Raw genomic sequence first — 21,816 nt, forward strand, 5'->3', positions numbered from 1 at the left:
AAAAAGGGTCACGTCATCTTAAACAATAGGATGAAAAATATGCCCAAGGCAGAGATTAGTGACTGAAGGTTTTCGCACATTTCAAGATACAAGAAGATTACAGACACCAGAAGACTACATCATCGGTTGTTTGACACACATGTACCATGCTGTGTCGCAATTTGGTCATGAACCTTACTACTGGTATTGAAGAGACACGATGTTCGAAGCTGACCAAAGTGAATGAATTGTAGACGTACCTTCTGTACAGAATCTGCCAACATAAGACGTCATATTACAGTTACAGTAGAAACCGTTAGGAATGTTCACGCAGAGGGCACCGAGTTGTTTACATGGATTGGGTTGACAGAAATCTGACCGACCTGAAACAAATGCATTTGACTTGTAAAATATCCTTACTTTCGAATCGAAATCATGCTCCATGATATACCTACCAGCAGGTATAGATTGGAGAAGAACGTTAACTGACCGGAACATTCAATGACTGTCGTGCAAGGACTAACAACTGCAGTGATTCCTGGAGGGGTTTCTTACCTACGCAACCGTCTGTAACGTATCCACCAGATGTCAGCGACGTGTCGAGCAGATTCGGCACACGACCATTGATGTACCAAGAGGCGAAGCAGCCCTGAAAGCCATTTTTGGAGTTGACAAGCGCTGGCATCACTCCGTACATATTCTGTGGGACGCCTCCGATATAGAACTGCCCTGGCGGGACGAGGTTACCAGAGGCTCCGGTAGTTAGGTCCGGCTTGATAGTGACCACCGTCGTGTCAACAGTTACGATATGACGCTCCTGATCTGGTAGTTCCAAGCTGACTAAATGCCATTTGTTATCATTTAGAGGATTAGGCGTCGGGATGCTGCTGACTTTCGATTCGCCACCATTTTCAAAAATGTAATGCATGATCCCGTTGACTAACTCAAGGGCGATCAGTTGTTTGCCAGGCATACCGCTGAATGCTAAAAGCCCGTTGGGATCCTTCGTCTTGAATAGGAAGGATAAATGGAGCTTTTTCGACGGGTTCAGCTGCGGTAGTGCAATGTACGTGTCATCTCGAGTGAATGTCACTCCGTTGAAGACGATGGGCAGTGTCTCGTCCCCCTTGCGCGCCGTTCCCGTAACAGTCACTTTGGAGTCTGACGGTGTCGTTTGGTACAAATCGTCAAATATTTTAAACCCATCAAAAATGCCATTCTGCATCTGTCCGATGAAATTTCCCCATTTTCCTGGTGTTTCCATCTTTTCGTTACAAGAACCGAAGTAAATACTGTTGTAGTCGATAGAGAACCCATTGGCCGGGATAAAGCCTCTTAGAGGTGATTCACGGTCCACCCAGAACTCAACATAATCCGCCCGCCTACGGACGTTCAGAGTATGCCACTGGTTATCATTCAGAGCATCACCGAGGTAGAACTCTTTTTCCACTCCTCCGACTCGCGCAATGAACTTGGCTTTGCCCTGCTCAATAAGAACTCGCATGAAATCGTCGCCATTGGGAGATTCCGTGCAGAACACCACTGTGTCATCGAGAGGTGTTTTGAACCTAATTGAGATGTCATTCACGTGTGTCTGGTGTGGCGGCTTTCTCGCGTCGACCTTGACAAACATGTTCCCGTCGAAGCTTACAATCGGTGCAACTGCAAAGGCAAAGAGGAAAGAAGCGTTATATTAAGCATGGTTGAATTGGTTTATCCACACCAGTAATCGATACTCGTAGAAATATAGGTTTCTGAGCACTTGAAAAAACACAAATAAGCATCCCGTAGAGGTTTTTCCGGAAAATGGAAAACCATTAGAGGTTTTCATTTTACCGAAAACCTCTACGAGGTGCATTCTTGTGCTGGCGGAAAAACCTTTAAATGAATTTAATCTTTCTCTTGTATTATTAGAGATACGATGACAAAACGTGGTGGAATTACTTTTATGCACTATTTCATCTTCAGGCGGAGGAAATAGATGCATAGAGTTGAATTATCAAATTGATATAGAACGTCACAGCAAAACTTTATAGTTAGTCAAAACTTCTCTCTATGAATACATACACTTGTCACATTTCTGGTCAGTGTAGGGCAAGCCACTACAATCACAAGTATAGCTTCCCCACTTGTCTCTACAGATGCCATTGAAGCAAGGCTGAGACACGCATCCGAGTGCCGGGTGGTCACAGGTGGTCCCAATGGTGATGCCTGGATGGCTCTGGCCCCTGAGGTATTTAGCCACGTCGTGCTGGACGGTGTTGACAACAAGGTCCCTGATACAGCCGAGAAAGCCTGTGCGAGACCAGATTTGCCACGGCAGTCGGCTGTAGTCATTGGTCGTTCCTGAAAAGGAGGTTGAATTGGTAGCGTCAGAGATAATGTTGATTACATTTCAATTTGCTGTCTTTTTCAGCATATCAACGTGCAATAATGACTATAGAAGCAAGACTTACCCAAATAGAGATAAGTTTCTAGGTCCAAAGTTGAGTCCCGGCTGGGAACATCCAGCTCAGTAACGTAGTCATCGACCTGAGCCTTGAACCTGCGCCCATCTCTCTCCAGTCGTAGCTTATGAAACACACCATCATTCATGCGACGGTTACTAAGCAACTGCCTGACAACATCGGTGCCCAAACTTGTCACAAGCCACAGACTCCCATCATACAGTTCGACGGCAACAAAGTCACGTGATCCAAAACTTGCGCCATTGTAGAGCAGGACGCCATTCGGTTGAGAAGTCTTGAACTTCAACTCCAAATCTCCGGTTCTTCTTGCGTCCCACCTTGGCATGCTGATGTATGCGTCGGGGTCAGTGAACGTGATGATAGTGTTGATGGTCTTGCGGGGTGGCGTGGTGGCCGCTGGATCGACCGGACCAGTTGAGGAGGTCGGCCGCACGGCTATACCTGTGCCTATTTTGATCTGGAGGTCGCCACCGTGCGTGACGAATTCGGAATCAGGGTCAGAAGTGATGTGGTGAACGAAGTCGATGGGAGTTTGTCTGTTGCCGTAGATGGTAGCCTGAAATGACAGCAGGGATACTGCATAACATATCGAGACAGGAGAAATAAAAAGCTTCGTTTTCACAACTTGTGCCCATAAACTTGTAGAATACTATTTTGCGTGATGCAACACCAACCGACGATCTGTGTAAAAGCTAGTAGGAGTTACCTTAACATCAAGAGACTTAAATTCATTAAATCTTGATAAAAAAATGCAAACCTCTCTGATGTCTCCATAGAAATGTCTGTCCACTTCGTAGTTCGTGTCTTTGCTCGGGTTCTCGGTACCACAGAGGAAGGTCGTCCCTTCATTGATGATGTAGTAATCCGAGGTCAACCGCTGGTCGTAGCTGTACTTATCATCGACAATGGCTCGTAGCTGAATACAGAGAGACGGAGAAACTTCATTATCATAAGGCGTGTTACGACAAAAATATGACAATGTAAGTTCCTTGCCTTTATCTGTATTTATGTTTCTCAGTGCAGTGGTATTCCTGTCTGCGGCATCTCGTAGCTACTAATTTTCTATATGTGGAGTGCATTTGATAATGAAATTGCTATGCAGTAATACTAGCACAAGAATGTGGTTACTTTCCATATCTGACATCGACGTATAGACTTCTGCTCTTGTGGGAATTCAGTCTAGTTTTTACAAAGCCAAAAAGCTAAAGTGAAGCATTTATTTTGGCTGCTCTCATGCATTTTCCATTTGCCTCTCTATTGTGTTGTACAATTCTGTTGGAACGGCAAATATGTCACTTTGCCACCTCTTGCACTGGTAGGCTATCTTCGATCGAAAAGAAGTCAAAGAAATATACGGTTTAAAGTTCACGTTTACCATTATTGATACCTTCCTTGCTTCTTAAGAGACTCAAATGAATGATACTTACGTTACGCTGTTGCTTTGTCAGCTGAATCGAATGCCATTCGCCATCATCCATCCGGATCCCAGCAGGTTGGGCGCGGACCCTCTGCCTGTAATCGCCCGTCTTGATATCTAGATCCACCCAAAGATATCCTCCTCTCAAACTTATGTAGAGTTTCCCGTTGGGATTGTTCGTAAACCACAACAGGCCATCACGGCGCATAGACTTGAAAACAATCTTCAAATCTTCGAACGAATTCTGTTCTCGTGAAAAGTGAGAATCGTCGAACTTGACCCATGTTGAGCCTGGACAGAAGATGTATTTTTCCGGGTCACTGGGGCCTATATGAGTGGACGGCGTAGTCTTTGTAGAGCCGTCAGGGCCGGGTCCAGGACCAGGACCTGGTTTTTCAGTTGCACCAGGTACTGGAGTCGTAGGTTTAGGGATAGTTGCTCTGACCTCATCGCACACAGAGTTGTCGATGAGCCTATAAGCTTCAAGATAGTCCCGTCTGGCCTCCCAGAGCTGGACGCTGTCTATGACGGCGTTGGCGTAATTTTCACGTGCCATATCAGTGTTTGCCCGCCCGACGTAAAAGCGGGTGTACGGCCTGTCTTTATCTGTGCGAGCTACGGGCAAGGGTTGGTGGCCTCTTTTGACACAATTCACCCGCAGGTGCAATCCTTCTCCCCTGTACCAGGTCAAGTCAATCACGTGGTATTTGTTTGGCTCCAACCCGGGATAGCTCACCGACCACTGCTGATCAGAATTCTTCACAGTCCCCACCAGCTTGCCATCTTCGTAATAAAGTTCAACGTTTCTGCCAGACACGAAATAGGTTTTGTCCTTCAATTCGTTAGGTTTCACAACAACACGCATGGTTAAACCGTCTATACAGTTATGGAGGTTACCACGGCAAGTGACGTTCTCCCCAAAGTCGATATACTGGCTGAGACCATTTAGTACAATGGCAGTGTTCTCTCCGCCGAGTGAGGTAGTTTTCTGGAGGTAAAACAATGATTAAGCCTGGCTACATCACAGTGAGAAAGTTAAGATAGAGTTTAAAAGAAATATTTGAAACATCAGATAGTTTTCTGCGGTTTATTAGGACAGGACAGAAAAAGTGTCCCACTTGTCAATCCAACTACCCAACAATATTATATTGATGATTTCTCTTCAACGCGGGAATTTGGGACCTACCTGAGCATTGCCATTAATGACAATCTCCTTATTGTACGTGTTCACCAGTCGGCCATTGTAGATATTGCTGAAGTCATAATACTCGGTGGGAATCCTGTCTGAAATTCAAGCATATCGAATGAGTATGAACAACCGGATAGATATGAAGAACATACTCTGTTATCAGTGATGCTTCTGTAATGAGAATACACAGCTATCCTATATCAGATAAGTGTTACCTTCAATTAATGGGTCTGGTTGTACAATCTAGAATGCAACAAACAGGTTGAGAATATTTTCTCTTTTTTAGGTGATTTTTTTGCAGTTAAAACCCGCAGTGCCACGTGATTGGAACGACTTATTTCTTGGTTTCATTACACTGCCGCAAAGAACATACGTTAGGTAAAATATTGTTCGAAGTTCTTTTTGGGTCGAAAAACACGTCAAAGCACAGTAAAAACAGATAAAGTTGAAAATTAGATGCGAGAAAGAGCGATGAAGAGAATGATAGTACGAAGTCCAAAAGTCATTTCGAAATTCAGTCAAAATTTGCTTCGAAATTCGTAATTCAAATCTCTACTTTGAAATGCAAAAATCGACTTCGAATTTCAAAATTCGACTCCGGAAATTCATTCGACCACGTATGGCAGTTTTGAATGCAAAGCGCCTCATTAAAGAAGACTAACGGATATGTGTGACGTTTATAGCTAATCATGTCAAAAAACTCCGATGTTTTTTTTCGACAATATAATTATGTAGATTTTAATTGTTTTTCTAACATGCATTCTTACCAACTCATAAGAGGTAAAGTATCGTCGAGAAACGAGAGAGTGGATGCAACCAGAGACGATAGGGCAGTGTCTCGGTGCACCAGACATTTAGACAGCAGTGCAACAACTTCAGCAGTACGTGCTGGTACATGTACTAATTACACCTTGCACTTTTAGCGTTTTTTGGTAATTTCACTTTAGGCACTTATCAGGCCGAACACTTGCTAAATGCACACTATAGATGGACAACATTGCTTATGGCCAAAAGCAGGCTCGCAGTCATAGCAATCGTTGAACGCGCGATGGCGATATCTTAAGCTTAGCGTCGATGCGGTTGCATCAGAAAAGCGTCGCCGCTCCGACCACTTACCCAATGTAAAAACTGAAGGTAAACAGTGAAAAATGGATGAGAAAGTGAAGTAGAACTCAAGTGCTCGAGTGGACACATTTTCAGAACAATGGGTGATATGAATGGCGACCAGTAAAATTAATGCCTTTACTTCTATTTTGTACAGAAAGGCGAAGTGTAAATGTACATAGAATTTTATATAAAATCATTTGCTAGTCTTTTATTTATTCATATCACCAAACGTAAGCAAGTCTGAACAGGATAGAGAAGACTGATACAACGTAAGTATTGAATGTTGTGGAACATGGTATGATATGATGAGGATATTTGCACCGAGACGACCTACCGAACATACGCAAAGGGAGCAACTTAGATATTAGTACCGGATCGAGTTTAAAATGAGACTTTCACAGCCTGACTTACAAAGTTACATATAACATGCAGTAACATTCTCGATGAGAATTTCGATGACATATGTTAATCATGTGACATTATATGGGTGAAAACTAATGGAGGTTTAAACACTTAAGCTGGAATGAGCCTTGCAAAGCAGATTTCCTGGACGAAACGTAGGGTTAGGATGGATCCTAGGGTTCCTTTTCCTTCAATAAAACATGTAAGTAGTTTCGTTTTTTGTTTCTTGTTTGTACCTGATGGACCAAAACGAGGTCGAAATCATATCTATCAACTTAAGATTATGGTCGTGTTAACTGCCACATTTTTTCGGGCGATTAAGTTTAGCAGATTTCATGAATGACCTAGATTCGTGCAAAAACTGCAATAAATGATATTTTTTTATCAGAAAGTTAAAAGAAGTTTCGTTATCTGCAAAATTAAAAATCGAAAACATTTATTTCTTAATAGAAATACTCACGAATCACACGAAATATTCACGATTCAGAAAATAGATCGGGGCCAACTTGTGTTAGGCTTACAGTATCAAAGCAGTGATGGAAGCAATGACAGTTGCGTATGCTTGATGACTGATGCAAAAGTGATGGCGAAGGAGCCTGTTTTGTAATCACTCTCAAGTGATCAAAACGACTCGATTGATAATGAACATGACGACATTGTCCTTAAGAGGTCGAGCATAGGTACCAGCATTTTTGCTAGCACTTAAAATCTTAAAGCAATTAGAACTCGTTCGAAATGAGGTGAATGCCAATTTGAAGGGTGGGGGGTCAGTTCTTTGTTTTCCGGAGAAGAAATTCCCACCCTTGAAATTGGCTCTCACTTTATTTTTAAGTAGTTCTAATTGCTTTAGGATTTCAAGTTCCAGTAAAAATGGTGGTACCTACATGTATGGCCAACTCTTAACGTACAAGCTTTGGTCTAGCCAGGGTTTCGTGAAGCAAAATATGCGTGCTTAGCTGTCAGCGAACCTGGATAAAACAGCACTCAACGGGTTGGCCAGCGCAATATCAAAACATTGCCGAGCTGTGCATTATTTGAATTCGGCGGCGAAAGTCGAAAAGGGCATAGCAAACACAGATACTGGTATAGCAATTTCGGATTACAATTCAAAGCAAGAGGTGTATTTGAGCAAAGTCGACCAAGTTTTCACCAATCTTTGATAAAAGGTAAGGTGGTATGATTACAGCCTATACCCCCTACTGTGTAGAAAACAGTTGGCAGTACATATCAATGCACACACTGGATGAAGTTGAACTGGGACTATAATTGTGCTTCCATACCTTACCATACACAATAACGTCATCTCGTCAAAACTCTTGCCATGTTAACTGGTCATCAATGCACAAATATACCCCGAGTGGTCACATGTCTCACACCTCTGAACACGGGAATGCTACTATCAGAAATTAAAAGACGAGTACTACATTCAAATTGAAAAAAAAATCGAGGGAGGATGCTTGCTCGAAAATATTGTAGCGTAGTTTGTTCTTGCTTTTGGGGGCTTCGTTTTAATATACAATTTATACAACCTTTTGCAATAATACGCACAAGTTAACGCATAACATGAACCTTTCGCCTGGAACACTGGATGTATGTGGGGCGTACGAAACATGTGACCTTACATGCATTCTTATAAAGAACATATAGAGGTATAACTTTAAGAGTACCGTCATCACTCATATCATTTTGGTTTTCGTTTCCCAGTAGTATTTCGTTGCAGGGAAGAACATTCCGATTTGACTAATTCAGTGAGAGCAAAAGCTAGGTGGGTTGCACCGTAGCATACGGATTTGTCATATCGCAATACAGCCTTGGCCTATATCATCATAAAACCAAATGATCAACATATACTGGCCTAAGAACCTTAAAATGATTTTAGCAGTTCCTAATGATTCCCTTGTCAAGCCCTTTCTATACGACAATCGTTTTAGGATTGACAGTTGAACATATCAGAATATTCATCAAATAAACTGATAGATGACATCAATGATGTAATCTGTCTCTGATGACAATAGGCTTTGCTGAAATTGGTCAAATTCAAAGCAAAATTGGCGAAAAAATAAGAAAAACTGAGGCGCTTAACAATAAGCACAGTGTGTCGTCAACGCAACATGCATGCACCTAATTAAGTCTTACCTGGAGCGTAATCAACTAAAATGAAACAAATCCGCTAATTACACTAACATTTATCAACACTTTCAAACCCAAAAAAGAAGTTAGACTGTATGTATGCAAAACTCGGTAATATGCACCATCAGTCAGTGCTGAAAGTTCATTCTTCCAAAAAATCGATTGATATACCATAAATTGTTAGATCGTATTCTGACGCATTGGTTTCTCTAGCCATAAATCCTCGTACAATCTTCGAACAATTGGGACGGACCAATGCGCCAGTGGGAATAAATTTCTTTTTACACGGGGTTAACGTGCAATCTAGACCGATTTATGCTATTTTTCATTACTCAGATTATCGTGTTATGCCTTTTGCTATTTACTATTTAAAATAGTACATGTATTTAGGTGCATTTATATATGGATAAAAAGGAATTAATCAACCTGAGGATAGTGAGATTTTTATCACGTAAGGCTACGATTAGAGGCTTAAGTCATCAGAATTAGTGTAGGTTTTTTTTCAAAAGTTCGAAAAACCATTTATTTCTAATAGTGGACCCTGTGACTGGAGCTTTAATCGTAACCAAACGCGACTAAAACCGTATTTATGTGCACCCTTATGCTAACCAAAACGCTTTGCAAACCTTGAAATGACGCGTGCGATATGCCTACAAAAAATCCTACAAAAAACACATAACAACATTACGAACAAAATATTCACCAAATTCACCAGAATCAACACATCAATTTAGGAAATTATTTTGAACTCAGTGAACACACAGATAAATGAAATCAACTTGTTTTTATACTTTTGACTTAACACACAGAAATTGCAAAATTTTAAAAGCTAGCCTTAAAACATGAAAATCATTAACACAATTTACTAGTGGGAAACCAACACATTTGATAATCACTGTATTGTACTACATTGATATTGAAGCAAAGATTACGTTTGAGATCCCTTCGCCGAATAGTTTTAGTGGTTTGGGGAGATTGGAGAGCGAGAAACACTGAAAGGCAGAGAGAGTGAGAGACAGAGGGTCATACAGGTACATGTACATGAATTAGATCGTACTCTACAGAATCATTTGACGTCATCTTCGCCTGTACTCGGCGTCACTCGTGAAAGTACAGAAAGCCGACAATGCAAGTTAAAAACGTCATTCTAACGGTCCAAAAAGCAGTATCAAAGATAGGATTTTAAGGATGGCTAACCATTTATACAGAGGAGGGTAAAACTGTAAAAATCGAAACTTACAAAATGGTTATGAAGATTCTAACAGGAGGATTGGTAATGGGAGAGTAAGTTTGGAGCCTGCTACTAAATACAGCCCATTAACAATGTACATTGCATTGTAATATCATTAAGAATACCTGAAGGTTGAGCATTCGATCATGTTGTTGAGACTTTAATGATAGGAATGAATGGTCAGGTTTTAATTATAGAAGGGGTTGAATGGGAAAGTCTTAATCATGGAAGGGTTGACTGGGCACGTCTTTACTACTTTAGAGAAGGGAATGGTCCAGGGATAAAGCTGTAAGATGGTACATCTAACATGCAATAACACTGAAATCAGTATAGATTTACCAGTGGCATCCGAGCTATTCGCAAACACTATATTTAAGCACGATATGTGAATTAGAAGTGGTCAAAAGTCAACCTTAGCTTGCAGCAATCACTACCACAAGTTTATTAGGATATTTATTTTTGATAGCCATACAAACTGTCTAAATGGAAATGTGAAGTTACTGGTACGTTGACAACAATTTGTTATTCAATTGGGACATTGAATAAAGATGATGTCAAAGCTGGCGTCTTTTGAAGAAAAAAAGCAACTTCATCATCCATCGATTTTATAATTTGTTTTATTCGAGCATCATCCGCGTGGTCTGTTTCGAGCAAAATATATATTCTCTTTAATGGTTGATATGATAGGCCCACATTTCAGGAAGTGTGTTCGTAAAGTTGATATCAGTTGTTAGTAGTAAGGGGTGTCAATATATAAAGGCCTGACCTACGGATATGTACAATTGTGGGTGGTACCAAGCATTGATTAGTCTATGCTTAGATTAATCTATGCCTGTGGTAGCAATAGTCTAAATTTCATACATTAATGCAGCGATGAAACAAATTGATAGAATTTCTTACCTCCTTTGAAATAGTCGTGAGCCACAAGATGGGACCTCGGCGCGAACCAGTAACCCAACTCGTCCATGGCACCGTGGTAGAACTTCTTTCCCCTCATGTTGGTTGTGCGACCGAGATACAAGGTCTGAAATTTGAACCAGTAAAACAATTTACGGTAAACCGTGAACTTCTTTTGATTGGAAAAACCGAACAAAACTTCATAATCCACCAATGCGATTCGCAAAATCCCCCCCCCCATCAAATTTGTTTTTTTTCGATAAAAATACTTTTTATTTTTGTAAATAACGCTGACTCACGAAATCTGGAAAAACAAAATGCCCATGAAAATACCGCAATTTACAGTTACGGGCAAAGAAATGCCTTCAGTACATACCAGGAGGAGTTGTGTGGGCATAAATATCAAAGGCTTGAAGAAACCACAAATACTGAGAGGTGTACTCTTAATAAACTTACGTTGTCTTTTCTCTCCGTTTCCTTGATGAGTTCATAATTCATCACGGAGTCGACTTTCTTGTCATCGATGAACATCTGAACCCCACGATCGGGATGCCACGTGAAGTCTACTCTCTGCCACCTCCCGAGGACGACTTCGTTACTCGATACAGTCCAAACCTTATCACCAACCCTATGAAATTAAGGCAAAAAAATTGTTCTTGGAAGTTCCTAATTGTAGTTTTTTTAAGGGGTAATGGAACTGAAACTATTGCTAGCCCTGGTAGAAAGATTATTCTACGATTCATAAGGAAGTGATTAAGACCTTAACTAAACTTAAGAATCTTGCAATAATTATTTCGGGATTTTCGACAAAGCAAATGATATGACAAATGTTCCTATTTACTACAAGTAAATACAATTATTTTCTCAAATGTTAATGAAAAAATATGCAAATGTGCATACTGTACCCTAGAAAAACCAAATTCTTACTTAGCCCACTTTTTTTTTCAGCTCACAACTTGGTAAAAGGTGCTTTACTTACCTAAATACGCCGTATACGCGGCCATTCTTACTGTAAACGTCATAGGTATTTGAGCTCATGATGTAAGCATCGTCGAGGAGAGTGGTGGGCTTCAGCCACATGCTGATGGTGTTCCCGTGGGCGCACTTGCCAAGGTTACCAACACAACTGTCACTCTGGTCTCCGAGGACAACGTAGCTGGAGATACCATCGAAGTAGGTGGCGTTACCGATCTGAAAATGTGAAAATCTTAAGGGTTGACCACCACCATTTTGGTTAGAACTTGAAATCCTAAAGCAATTAGAACGCTTTTAAAACGAAGTAAATACCTAATTTCAAGGGCGGGAGTCAAATTAATCAATTAACTTGCAATTTGACCTTGAACTAATTGCACAAATTTTTTCCCCACTTGCATGGGATTCTGAATGATCACGCCAAGAACGTTCAAATTCAAAACCAAAGCGAAAGAAACTTTTTTGCAATAACAAGTTGTCACATGGTTTTCTGCAAGACTAACTGGGCTAACGCTTACCCGCCCTGGAATAAAGCCAACGCCGTCACGAAGCCTGATATCAAAGTCGGGGTGTTTCAAACGGTCACCGTCTCTCTCTTCGAAGGGAATCAGGCGGTAGTCGATGTCACCTGTAGGAAAAAAAGAGATGCTTGCTTAAAAGAAATACCAAGAATTATTTAAGAGACTAGTATTTATTGATTCTTGGACATACATCTACATGTATGTTTCTACACACATTTTATGTGTTTGTTGGTTTTAAGAACAAGAACTCCGGTTTCGGAATAATCTGGACCGTCTTCATACTTCAAAACTAAGGTGAGTTACGTAATCACGATAAAGAAGGGAAATTTAAGTCGGTATTGGCATTTCGTGCAGGGGTGCAGAGGGTAGGGGGTATCTGCAAGAATGAGAAATTCATGATTAGACCGCAAAGACATGCATCTGAATGTATACCTACTCTCTGCTGCGATAGATTAGACATGTATACAAGGTAAAAAGTGATTGAAAAAAGGAATATATAGTATCGTACAGGCTAATTATGATAATTTCCTTCACTATGTCGTGTGTGGATATCTTTTCCAAAAAGGGTTCTGACGGATGTCAGTGATAGTGACACCCTTGTAGATGTAGTAGGCAAAATGTAACTTGATTATGTTCATTTTTATGGATAATTTCCCTGGTTAGGTACTAGAGCTTCAATATTAATTTTGATTCAGTAGATATTTTATTGTTGTGATGATATCACTGAAATAATAACGACATCGTAGGGACGGTACCTGTGGCTTTAAAGAAAAACACCCACAATAGTATTAACCCGGAAGGTGATTGCTGGATAATCGTCAACAAAAGTCGAAATTGAAATATCTAAATGTTAAAATATTTGAAATAAGAATTGGAAGAGTAAAACTTCGATGAGGTCATAAAGGATACCTTTTGAAAAGATCGAACATCGCTTCCCAGCCCAATTAGCGCAGTTGTCTGAAATTCACGAGATATCGTCAATAGATATAAGGAGATATGACAAATACTTGTATATAAGGTGAGCGTTTTGGTTATAGAGAAACGAAAAAAGAAAGTCGTTGCTGCACAGTTTGAATACTTCAATTCCCTATTGCTGAACCATAGCTTAAATAGTACAAGGTTTGTTATATCCCATTTGTCATGGACTAGCAATGACAAAATGTCGTTAAGTCAACATGTAGGTAAAAATTAAAGTTTTGATGGATGATAATTTAGTTAAACACTTTCTCTTTCTTATGGACATCATCAATAGTTATCAAATGAAAGCAAAAAATATACGACTTTCATGTATGTTTTTAATGTGAGTGTCACTGCGTGATAAACAGGTGAATCTGAAAATAAATTGCATTGTCATTATTGGAAAAGCAAGCTTCTTGATATTTACAGGGTGTACGCGTTACATGAAGTGTCGGAAGCAGTCCTTCTCTGGAGAAAGACGAAAGAGTGCGTAAAGATGGATGTCGGGGATTGCGAGACTGATGCTAGCAAGCGATATCTTACCAACAGATGCTGAAAAAGATGGCAATATGGCGCTCCTATAGATAGTGATCCGCGAGGTGATTTAGAAGGTTTAGTCCAGTAGATATGAAACAAATGTAGACCTTACCTAAACTAATCTGACTTTGCTGACTAGAAATCTGCATCATGTTATTTAAAACAACACAAATAAACCTCTAAGTGCACCACTAGGTTATTAAAAAGCTGCAAGCATAGGCAAGACAGATGGAATTCACAAGCCCTTATATACAAGGCATCTTCCCAACACCACGCGACGATAGTTGCAATGCCTCAGTCGCAAGCGAATACGTTGCTATGCCTCTACGCAGGTTTTCGTACCTCGCAATATCCACCCGAACGCCACTAGCACTTCGCGTCGACCGTACCAAAACTCCGCCTCGTCTAATATGGCATTTGCATATCTGAACCTTCCATCGTAGGTGTCGCCTCTGTTGGCGCGTCCGAGGTACACATGCTCAGTAGCGTCGATTGGAACTTCGGACGCCGGGAGAGGGTTCCCTTGGTTGACGATTCTTCCATTCACATACATGGTCAAGCCGTGTTCAGGATGCCACGACAGCTCTACAAAGTACCACTTTTTGAGCTGGACCCCGCTGTAGGCCACACGCCATGCCTTCCCATTTGTATTAAACACTGCATTAAGGTAGCCATCCTTGAAATATAATCTGATCCCTCGACTGTGCCCGGTGCTCAGATAATAAGAATTGTCCATTGCCTCGTTGAACTGTATCCAAACAGCAGCAGTAAATCCGTGCTTGCAGAGTTCTAGATTCCCTAAACACTTGTCCTGGTGTTGGCCGGCATCGAGGTACTGGTCTCTCCCATTGAGGAGGACACCATAGTTCAATCTTCCGGGAACGAACTTTGGGTTCCCGTGAAGAGTAACGTGGAGTGTCGGGTGTTCGAGGCGCTGTCCGCCGCCCTTGCTACCGTCCATGTGAAGAATGTACTTCGTTGGTTCAGCTAAAGGGGAAAGAGGCAAAACGTGCAAATTAAAAAGGAAAATAGTAAAGAAACAAATAATAGAAGCAATATAAAAACACTCAAAATTGTGAAGAAAAGAATGGAGTAAAGAATATTTCATTAGCGTCACGATTTCAATTAGATTGCGATTTTCCCAAGGCGAATTTATAATATTGAATAGATGGGAACTAAAGGAGAATACTTTGGTAGCTAGGAAAAATAAAACACTCATGGATACATGAATTAAACTTAGACTTGGAAGTTTAGCATGTGTGATTCTTCCATATATGAATGACAATCATTCCTTCAATCTTAAAGCATAAGTAATCGGTAAGGAAGGACTCTCACCCCTCATAATGTAATCAAAGGCTAACAGGTATTCTCTTCTGGCGTAATAATAGTACACGTCATCCACTGTGGCGTCTGCATACAGCTTCCCATTCATGTCCACGTTTCCTCTGCCGATGTAGAACTGGTTCAAGTGAGGCGGAATCTTGAAATCAGTGGCGAGATTCTGGCTTTCGAAAGCAAAAGTGGAGTCTATCAGACGGAGGTTGAGATATAGCGCCAGGCCGAAAATTGGATGCCAGTTTACTTCGAGATAGTGCCACACCCCTGGCGTGAAGAGTGCCGTGCTGACTTCCCATCTACGAGTCGTGGTCATGGCGGTGCATATCAGAAGTCCAGCCTGGTAGCGGAGGGTTATGCCATTCAAGCCGTTCGACATCAGGTACATTCCGTTCCGTAAATTATGAGGCTTTATCCACATCGCGAGTAAAACACCGTTATGGCAGAAATCCAGGTTTCCCAAGCATTGTCCGCCCTGGTCCCCGACGTCTAAATATTGGCCATTTCCCCTCAGACGCACGGCGTCGAATATTTGTCCCTTCGTATTCCCAGGTGGAGGGTTTCCGCGAGCAGCGATAGCGATACTTGAATGCGGGACTCGTCCCCCTTCGACTTCGTCTAAGTCGAGAAAGAATTTCGTAGGTTCACCTGAATTCGAAAAAAATGTTGAAGAAACAAAGAAATGAAGAAAAACAAACCAAGAAGAAAATTGTCTGTCTGCAACCTGTGGTAAAGACATCAAGTGCAGAGGCGTAGGGATGCGTGAGATGATGAAGATATCTGACCAAACCACCAATGCCAGAAGCAATGGCCCGCACCAAAGAGATCATTCATGCGACGTAGGAAAAAGGTTGCTCAACATCTGCAATAGGCGACCGACCATAACAGATGCTCCACCTATTTTTATAGTTCGTGCAAACAAACCCCATTAATAGATCAAAGAACTTGCATGTGATCTGCAGTTCATCCTACGGTGATTACTTAAGGGATCTTCTTACAATAGACTAATATAAGGTTGACATTATCCTACATGTGCACCGTTTAAGCTGAACCGGGTATGACAGAGATGGTACTGAGAAAACAACCAGATGAGAGGGAAATAGAAAAGTTCCACATTCCGCAAAGACCACTGAAAAGACAAACCCCAACGAATAACGACCACCTTAGATAGGTATAAAACCAACAACCTGACCGATCGTCCTGCCTCACCTCTCTGAATGAATCCCAGCCGGATTAGGTCCTCTCGATATCCGTACCACATCTCAAACTCGTCTAAGATCACGTTGGCGTACCTATACGGCTTTGCCGGACTCCGACCTATCAGCGCATCCAGGCTCATCCCAGAGATACTGGCGCTGGGTGCGTAAGCGGGCTTCCGGGACACATCTTTCAGGTCCATATACATCGTAGCACCGTCTGTTGGTGACCATGTCAACTCCAAGAAGTACCACTTGCCCGTTTTGAGATTCGGAAAGCTAGTCACCCATTCCTTGTTGCCCTGTTTAAACTTTCCGAAGAGTTTGCCATTATTGTAGTACAAGCTAGCGCCATTTTGACCCGTGTACAGGATGTATTCACCATCGGTGAGACGGGTAAAGTAAACCCACATGCCTAAGGTAAACCCATAATAACACACGCTAAGATCGCCATAGCACGTGTTGTTCTTGAATCCAAGATTGACGAATTGTGATTGGCCATTCAATGCGAGGCTGGTTTCGATTTTTCCTTGGACCAGATTTGGGTTTCCGGAAGCCAGGTCTTTGATGTAACCGTATGATTCGAACTGCGCGTGCTGTTTTTCGTTCATCGTCAAAAGATAGCTATACATTGGACCTGCAACGGAACGTAGTGTATCTTCATACAATAGCTACATGTACATATCGGCATGCCAAGTGACATTCACTCTGATGTTAATATAGCTGAAATATATGTTTTTTAGTATTTAGTAATGGAGAATTTCCGCTATGCATTCAACGAAATGTAGTCGTCCTCGCGGATTAACATGCTATATTCAAAGAACATTGCGTGTAAATATACTGTGGACCAGGACGATGGTATGCAATACTGTTGTATCAAATCCCGTATAAAATAAGTTTGACGTCTATTGGTGCTGAAATACGAAGTGGCTCACGTTAGATTTACATAAATTGTCACTGACAACGAATGAATTGTAAGACGAATAAGGAATAGTTGACGGCAGTAACGGCGGGTACAATATAATGGTTCTTCCTAAAACAAAACGTAATGCATGAAGGGTGGTTGAACTGACGATGTTAGTATCACAATCCACCACTAGTATGTGGTAGAACCAGATCACGACTTACCGTTTTCTCTAATTTGGTCCTGTGTCTTCTCTCTCGACCAAAAGTGGAACTCGTCCATGTACATGAAGCCAGATTGTCGGGGTCTTTGACCATCATTCGGTCGCCCAATGTAGAACTCGTTGAAATACTCAGTCACCGCCTCTGGCGATCTAATCACAGGATTGGTATCAGAATCAACTAAGTCGCCATTGATATACAGCCGTAGTCCGTTTTCTTCTGACCACGTGGTGCCCACGTGATACCATTGGCTGGCCAGGACGTTGTTGCTATTGACGCGCCACTCTTTCCCGTCTTTCTTCCGGAATCGGAACTCCAAGTGGCCATTCCTGTACATCATCGCAACACCATACGATTCAACTGTGTGGCCACCATTGGTCATGTAAACAGCCTCATTGTAGCCCGGATTCTCAAAGTTTAGCCACATTCCAAGTGTATAGCCTAAAATTAAAGGGAGCTACTATTATTTGGTGTCTTGGAGAAGGAATGTAGCGGTCTGTGGAGAGATCGGTTTGTGTTGCCGAAAAGACAATAGAACAAGTTGAACAATTCATTTTGCCGATTGATACATCCGAACAATTTCGCAAAATTCGAGCGTAAAAATAGGTATAAACTCAAACGTACAGGACAAGACTACTAGTATCATGACACTACCCTGCTGGTCCTCCAGTTTATGCTGAACCTACATCCATGGCACAGTGGAAACTGGAACACTGAGGGGCGACTTTTCTGGGGCACGGTTTTGATACATCATCTCCTGAAGAAATGCATTTTGCACAAAGAGGTCGGTCGCGAGTACCGACTTAGTTTGATACGACGTTAAACACATTTTGTTCTCACCGTGGGGACATCTATCCAAATTTCCAAAGCATTCGTGTCTGTGTCCAGGGCCAACCAGTCGGACCCAATTGCTCTTGCCGTCCAGCTTAATGGCGTTGCCAGCAACTCCCCTGACCAATATGGGCGTCCCTCTAACCTTGGCGTCAAGGCCAGACGGGTTGACCAGGTTTGCCCCGAGGACAAGATCGAACGGAACATGGTAGTGAGTTGGAAGACCTGAAATGAAATGAAGAATTAGCAAATTTGAACATTACTCTCCCGGAGAAAAGTTAGCATGCACCTTGATTTTTTTATTTTCCTCGTTTTTTGCCTGCATGGATGCAAAGACATAATGCTAGAAAGCCAAGAAGATACCTCGAATGTTATACACGTACTTTTAGTATTATACTTGTATACCCTTTTATCAATGATACATCCCCTCGATACTTTGTACCACAAGTGGTTTTTTAATTATTCCATAGTTCTTAGTCCAGTCACCTCTTAAAAAGACAAATCGACTTTAATTTGGATGCTGGACCAAAGAAGCTGACTACTACTTTCCAAACTGTACACAATACGAAATGTACACCATACAATTTGCAGTTAGTCAACATGTTGAGTGGCTTTATGCCATGCCATCTACATGAAATGACACGTGCAGAAATTTAACTCTTACATGAAAGCTGGACAGGACAGGACACGCACCCCACTTGCACTTCGCTTCAACGGAAGTGGCAAAACTAAATGTGGAGTGCGCATGCGGTACAAGCGAAAAGCGAAGCAAAACGTGGTAGCATCGTTGATCCCAATACCTCTTTCATCTACGGTGGTTGGTGTTGCTTTTTAGAATGCGGAAATCTAGGCAAAGGCAGGGTGCACCCACTATTTGGTTATATATATATACCAAGTTATTGCCGAATGCGACTAATGTATATATATAGCTGAATAGATCCCAGCAGCCGTGTTGTTATGGCAAAAAGACCCTGCTGTATGTATTGACCACCACCCATCCAAACTTCGATGCCATTTCCACCACTCTATTAGTAGAAATCCCATCCAGAAAATAGGTGTTTTCCGAAAATACTTTTCGACCATTTTGTTGTGCTTTTTCACAGGCAACAAGGTCATTTTTTATATCGATCAATTATCGAAATCATTATAAAAAATATCATGAGCACTGGAAGACATGGTTAGCTTCAAGCACATTTCATGAATAACTTCGTCTATTGTTACTTTTGCATCATGGTAAATGTCTGTTGCCTGTCAAAAGGGCATAAGAAAATGGCCGAAAATTATTTTCGCAAACCATCTATCGCCAATGAGGTGAAAGTCGTTTTGCTTTTTATCGAATTTACTTCCCCTTCCACTTCAGCATCAGCACTCTTTTACGCAAGCAATCTGTTACAGGGACAGACGGAGACGATGTATGAACAAGAGGAAAGAACAAACAAACCGACAGCATCGATCAGTGTTCACACCGTGCAGGTGATAGATAACGCGAAAGGATGAACTGTTGTGGGAAAGTATGGTGTGAAGTCGAAATCAGAGACGGCGCCACAAATGATTTTGTCGAGATTGTTTCGAAAGCTTTATCCATTCTCCGAGCAGGTGTGTGAAGAGATACCAAAAATCAAATAATGCCATAACCTACAGAACACACACATAATTTTCTATAAAAAGTGGATATAAAAATGTTGAAATGTGTGTCGTTTTTAGGTTGTGTGTATCGTTTTTAGGTTGTGTGTATCAAGCATTTGAGGCCTGATCGACCGCCATGATTTTCGTATGATTTCTCCAAGAGTCTTGGCAGGGGACTTCGGAAATGGCGGCATGCGTTGGCAGGGAAGGGTCTCTAAGAAGAGCATTCGCTTTGTTTTCAAGGCAACAGCTTCATCTTTGTAACTGTTGGACATTTTGTCGATGGCGACGATTGTTTGGGGGTCGAATATTCGAAGAAGGTTTGGGCTCTTGTCGACCAGGAGTATAAAGTCACTTTCATTTGTCGGTAGAAGCAGAGAAAGTTACATGTACAAAGTCGTTGTGTATTGTGTACAGTACTGTGAACTACTCTACCTATCTGATGTTTTAGTAGAAATGTATGAAAAAAAGCCAGAAAAAGTCTATACACTACAGCATAGAACATGCTGTGTGGCCTAGCACCTGTTATCCAGCCGTCTATAGTTCCCATCACTAATAAATGTGACACACAAAGCTACGTATGGTAGGCTGGGTGTTGATGCTGGGCGTTGTTATGACAATTTTTTAATGGCGTCAACCGGGGACCAACGTTTCGCTAACAGGCATTCTTAAGCTCCACCACCGGGGTGGCCCGGCTGATAAATTAAAAGAAGTTTTTTTTCCGCATCCGGGTCGGCCGACGGAACATACATAGTAACAAATATGCCACATTTGAGAAGATCAACCAATTTTTAAGCCGCCGGTGCCCTCTATAAGCCAAAAATATCCAAAATCCCTTTCGCGGAGGAAACAACGTTCTGTATACGTATTCTTTTGTTTCTTTTTTGAAGTTGTGGAAGAGTAAGTGCCCAATTTTTGACAAGAGGCGGAAGATAAGAGTCCCTGTTTGACACCAAGATCGGAGGGTTCTTGCTTGACCTACAGTGTGCTGCGCACCGCGGAGAAATTCTCTGAACTCGGCGAAGATTTCTCCTCTAGCCGACTTGACAGGATGAAAGGGTAAACATAATATCGTAGCACCGACTCGAGATTGATAGCTGAATCAAATCTAGCAAGAGAGACAGTCTAGATGTGCTAGAGATAGTTGAAGTGTAGGTGATCTGCCAGTAAGGGGCCCATGTAAAGAAAGGACCGACAGGTAGTTCCGGTATCTCTCCATCAGACAGAAAGGTATGTCCGGGTATTGACAACCCATAATTCAAGGATCACGCCGAAAATAATATATGATAGGTATATACGATTGTAAGACTACCGGGAATTGGCGCTATAAACGACAAGACTGACAACTAGTACGTCGCAGGCTAGCGTCAGGGAAGGAATTGTAGGTTATAGCCCATTGCGACCATATCGTCAAAAAATGTGTTTAAATAAAGTGTATAGAGTAGGAAAGACAGTTTCGGGCAAATCATGTAATACGGAGGGTTTCGAATATTTCGAACCATGTCGCATACAACTGTGGGAAGTACCAGGTCTGGAGAACATGTGATGTTTTTATTACCATTTCGTGAGAGGTGATGGCAGGAGATTCTTTTATTGCACAGGAACGAAAACTGAGAAAGAGCGGCCGCGGCGACAGTTCATTTCATGGTTAGTTTGCCGCAATAGAACATTCTACCATGTACATTCTCTATGAGATACACTGTGTCAGTCCGGCAAACTGACGTGAAATGAAGTCTAGTGTTGACTGTGCGCAAGCTAGAACCCTGATGCGTGATTAAAACATGGTTTGGTCCAGTTTTCTTGAAATGGCGCGATATTTGGATCACAGATTGTAGCTCAATCTCAGCTTTAAAGCAGATAGGATTACACATCGGATTAAGCACTTGCTTTTGAGAA

At 41.7% G+C, this 21,816-nt stretch overlaps 1 protein-coding gene across 12 annotated transcripts in view; it reads right to left on the reverse strand.

The window, feature by feature from the left end:
- LOC135499555 (uncharacterized) overlaps positions 1-21,816 on the reverse strand; it is a 67,385-nt gene that overhangs the window by 14,643 nt on the left and 30,926 nt on the right. For 9 of the 12 annotated variants that reach the window (XM_064790396.1, XM_064790401.1, XM_064790400.1 and 6 more), the window contains 17 exons: positions 18,304-18,519; positions 17,467-17,904; positions 16,352-16,975; positions 15,143-15,790; positions 14,150-14,794; positions 12,311-12,420; positions 11,800-12,011; positions 11,277-11,448; positions 10,824-10,947; positions 9,319-9,354; positions 5,051-5,148; positions 3,875-4,852; positions 3,205-3,363; positions 2,436-3,003; positions 2,047-2,325; positions 535-1,641; positions 240-362 (listed from right to left, as the gene is read on the reverse strand). In XM_064790396.1, the coding sequence (XP_064646466.1) occupies positions 240-362; positions 535-1,641; positions 2,047-2,325; positions 2,436-3,003; positions 3,205-3,363; positions 3,875-4,852; positions 5,051-5,148; positions 9,319-9,354; positions 10,824-10,947; positions 11,277-11,448; positions 11,800-12,011; positions 12,311-12,420; positions 14,150-14,794; positions 15,143-15,790; positions 16,352-16,975; positions 17,467-17,904; positions 18,304-18,519 (6,537 nt within the window). Of the gene's footprint in view, positions 1-239; positions 363-534; positions 1,642-2,046; positions 2,326-2,435; positions 3,004-3,204; positions 3,364-3,874; positions 4,853-5,050; positions 5,149-8,698; positions 8,714-9,318; positions 9,355-10,823; positions 10,948-11,276; positions 11,449-11,799; positions 12,012-12,310; positions 12,421-14,149; positions 14,795-15,142; positions 15,791-16,351; positions 16,976-17,466; positions 17,905-18,303; positions 18,520-21,816 lie in introns of all 12 variants that reach the window. The other 3 variants (XM_064790393.1, XM_064790394.1, XM_064790403.1) reach the window with 3 other exon arrangements.

Source organism: Lineus longissimus, chromosome 15, assembly GCF_910592395.1.
Source record: "Lineus longissimus chromosome 15, tnLinLong1.2, whole genome shotgun sequence".
Taxonomy (NCBI): domain Eukaryota; kingdom Metazoa; phylum Nemertea; class Pilidiophora; order Heteronemertea; family Lineidae; genus Lineus; species Lineus longissimus.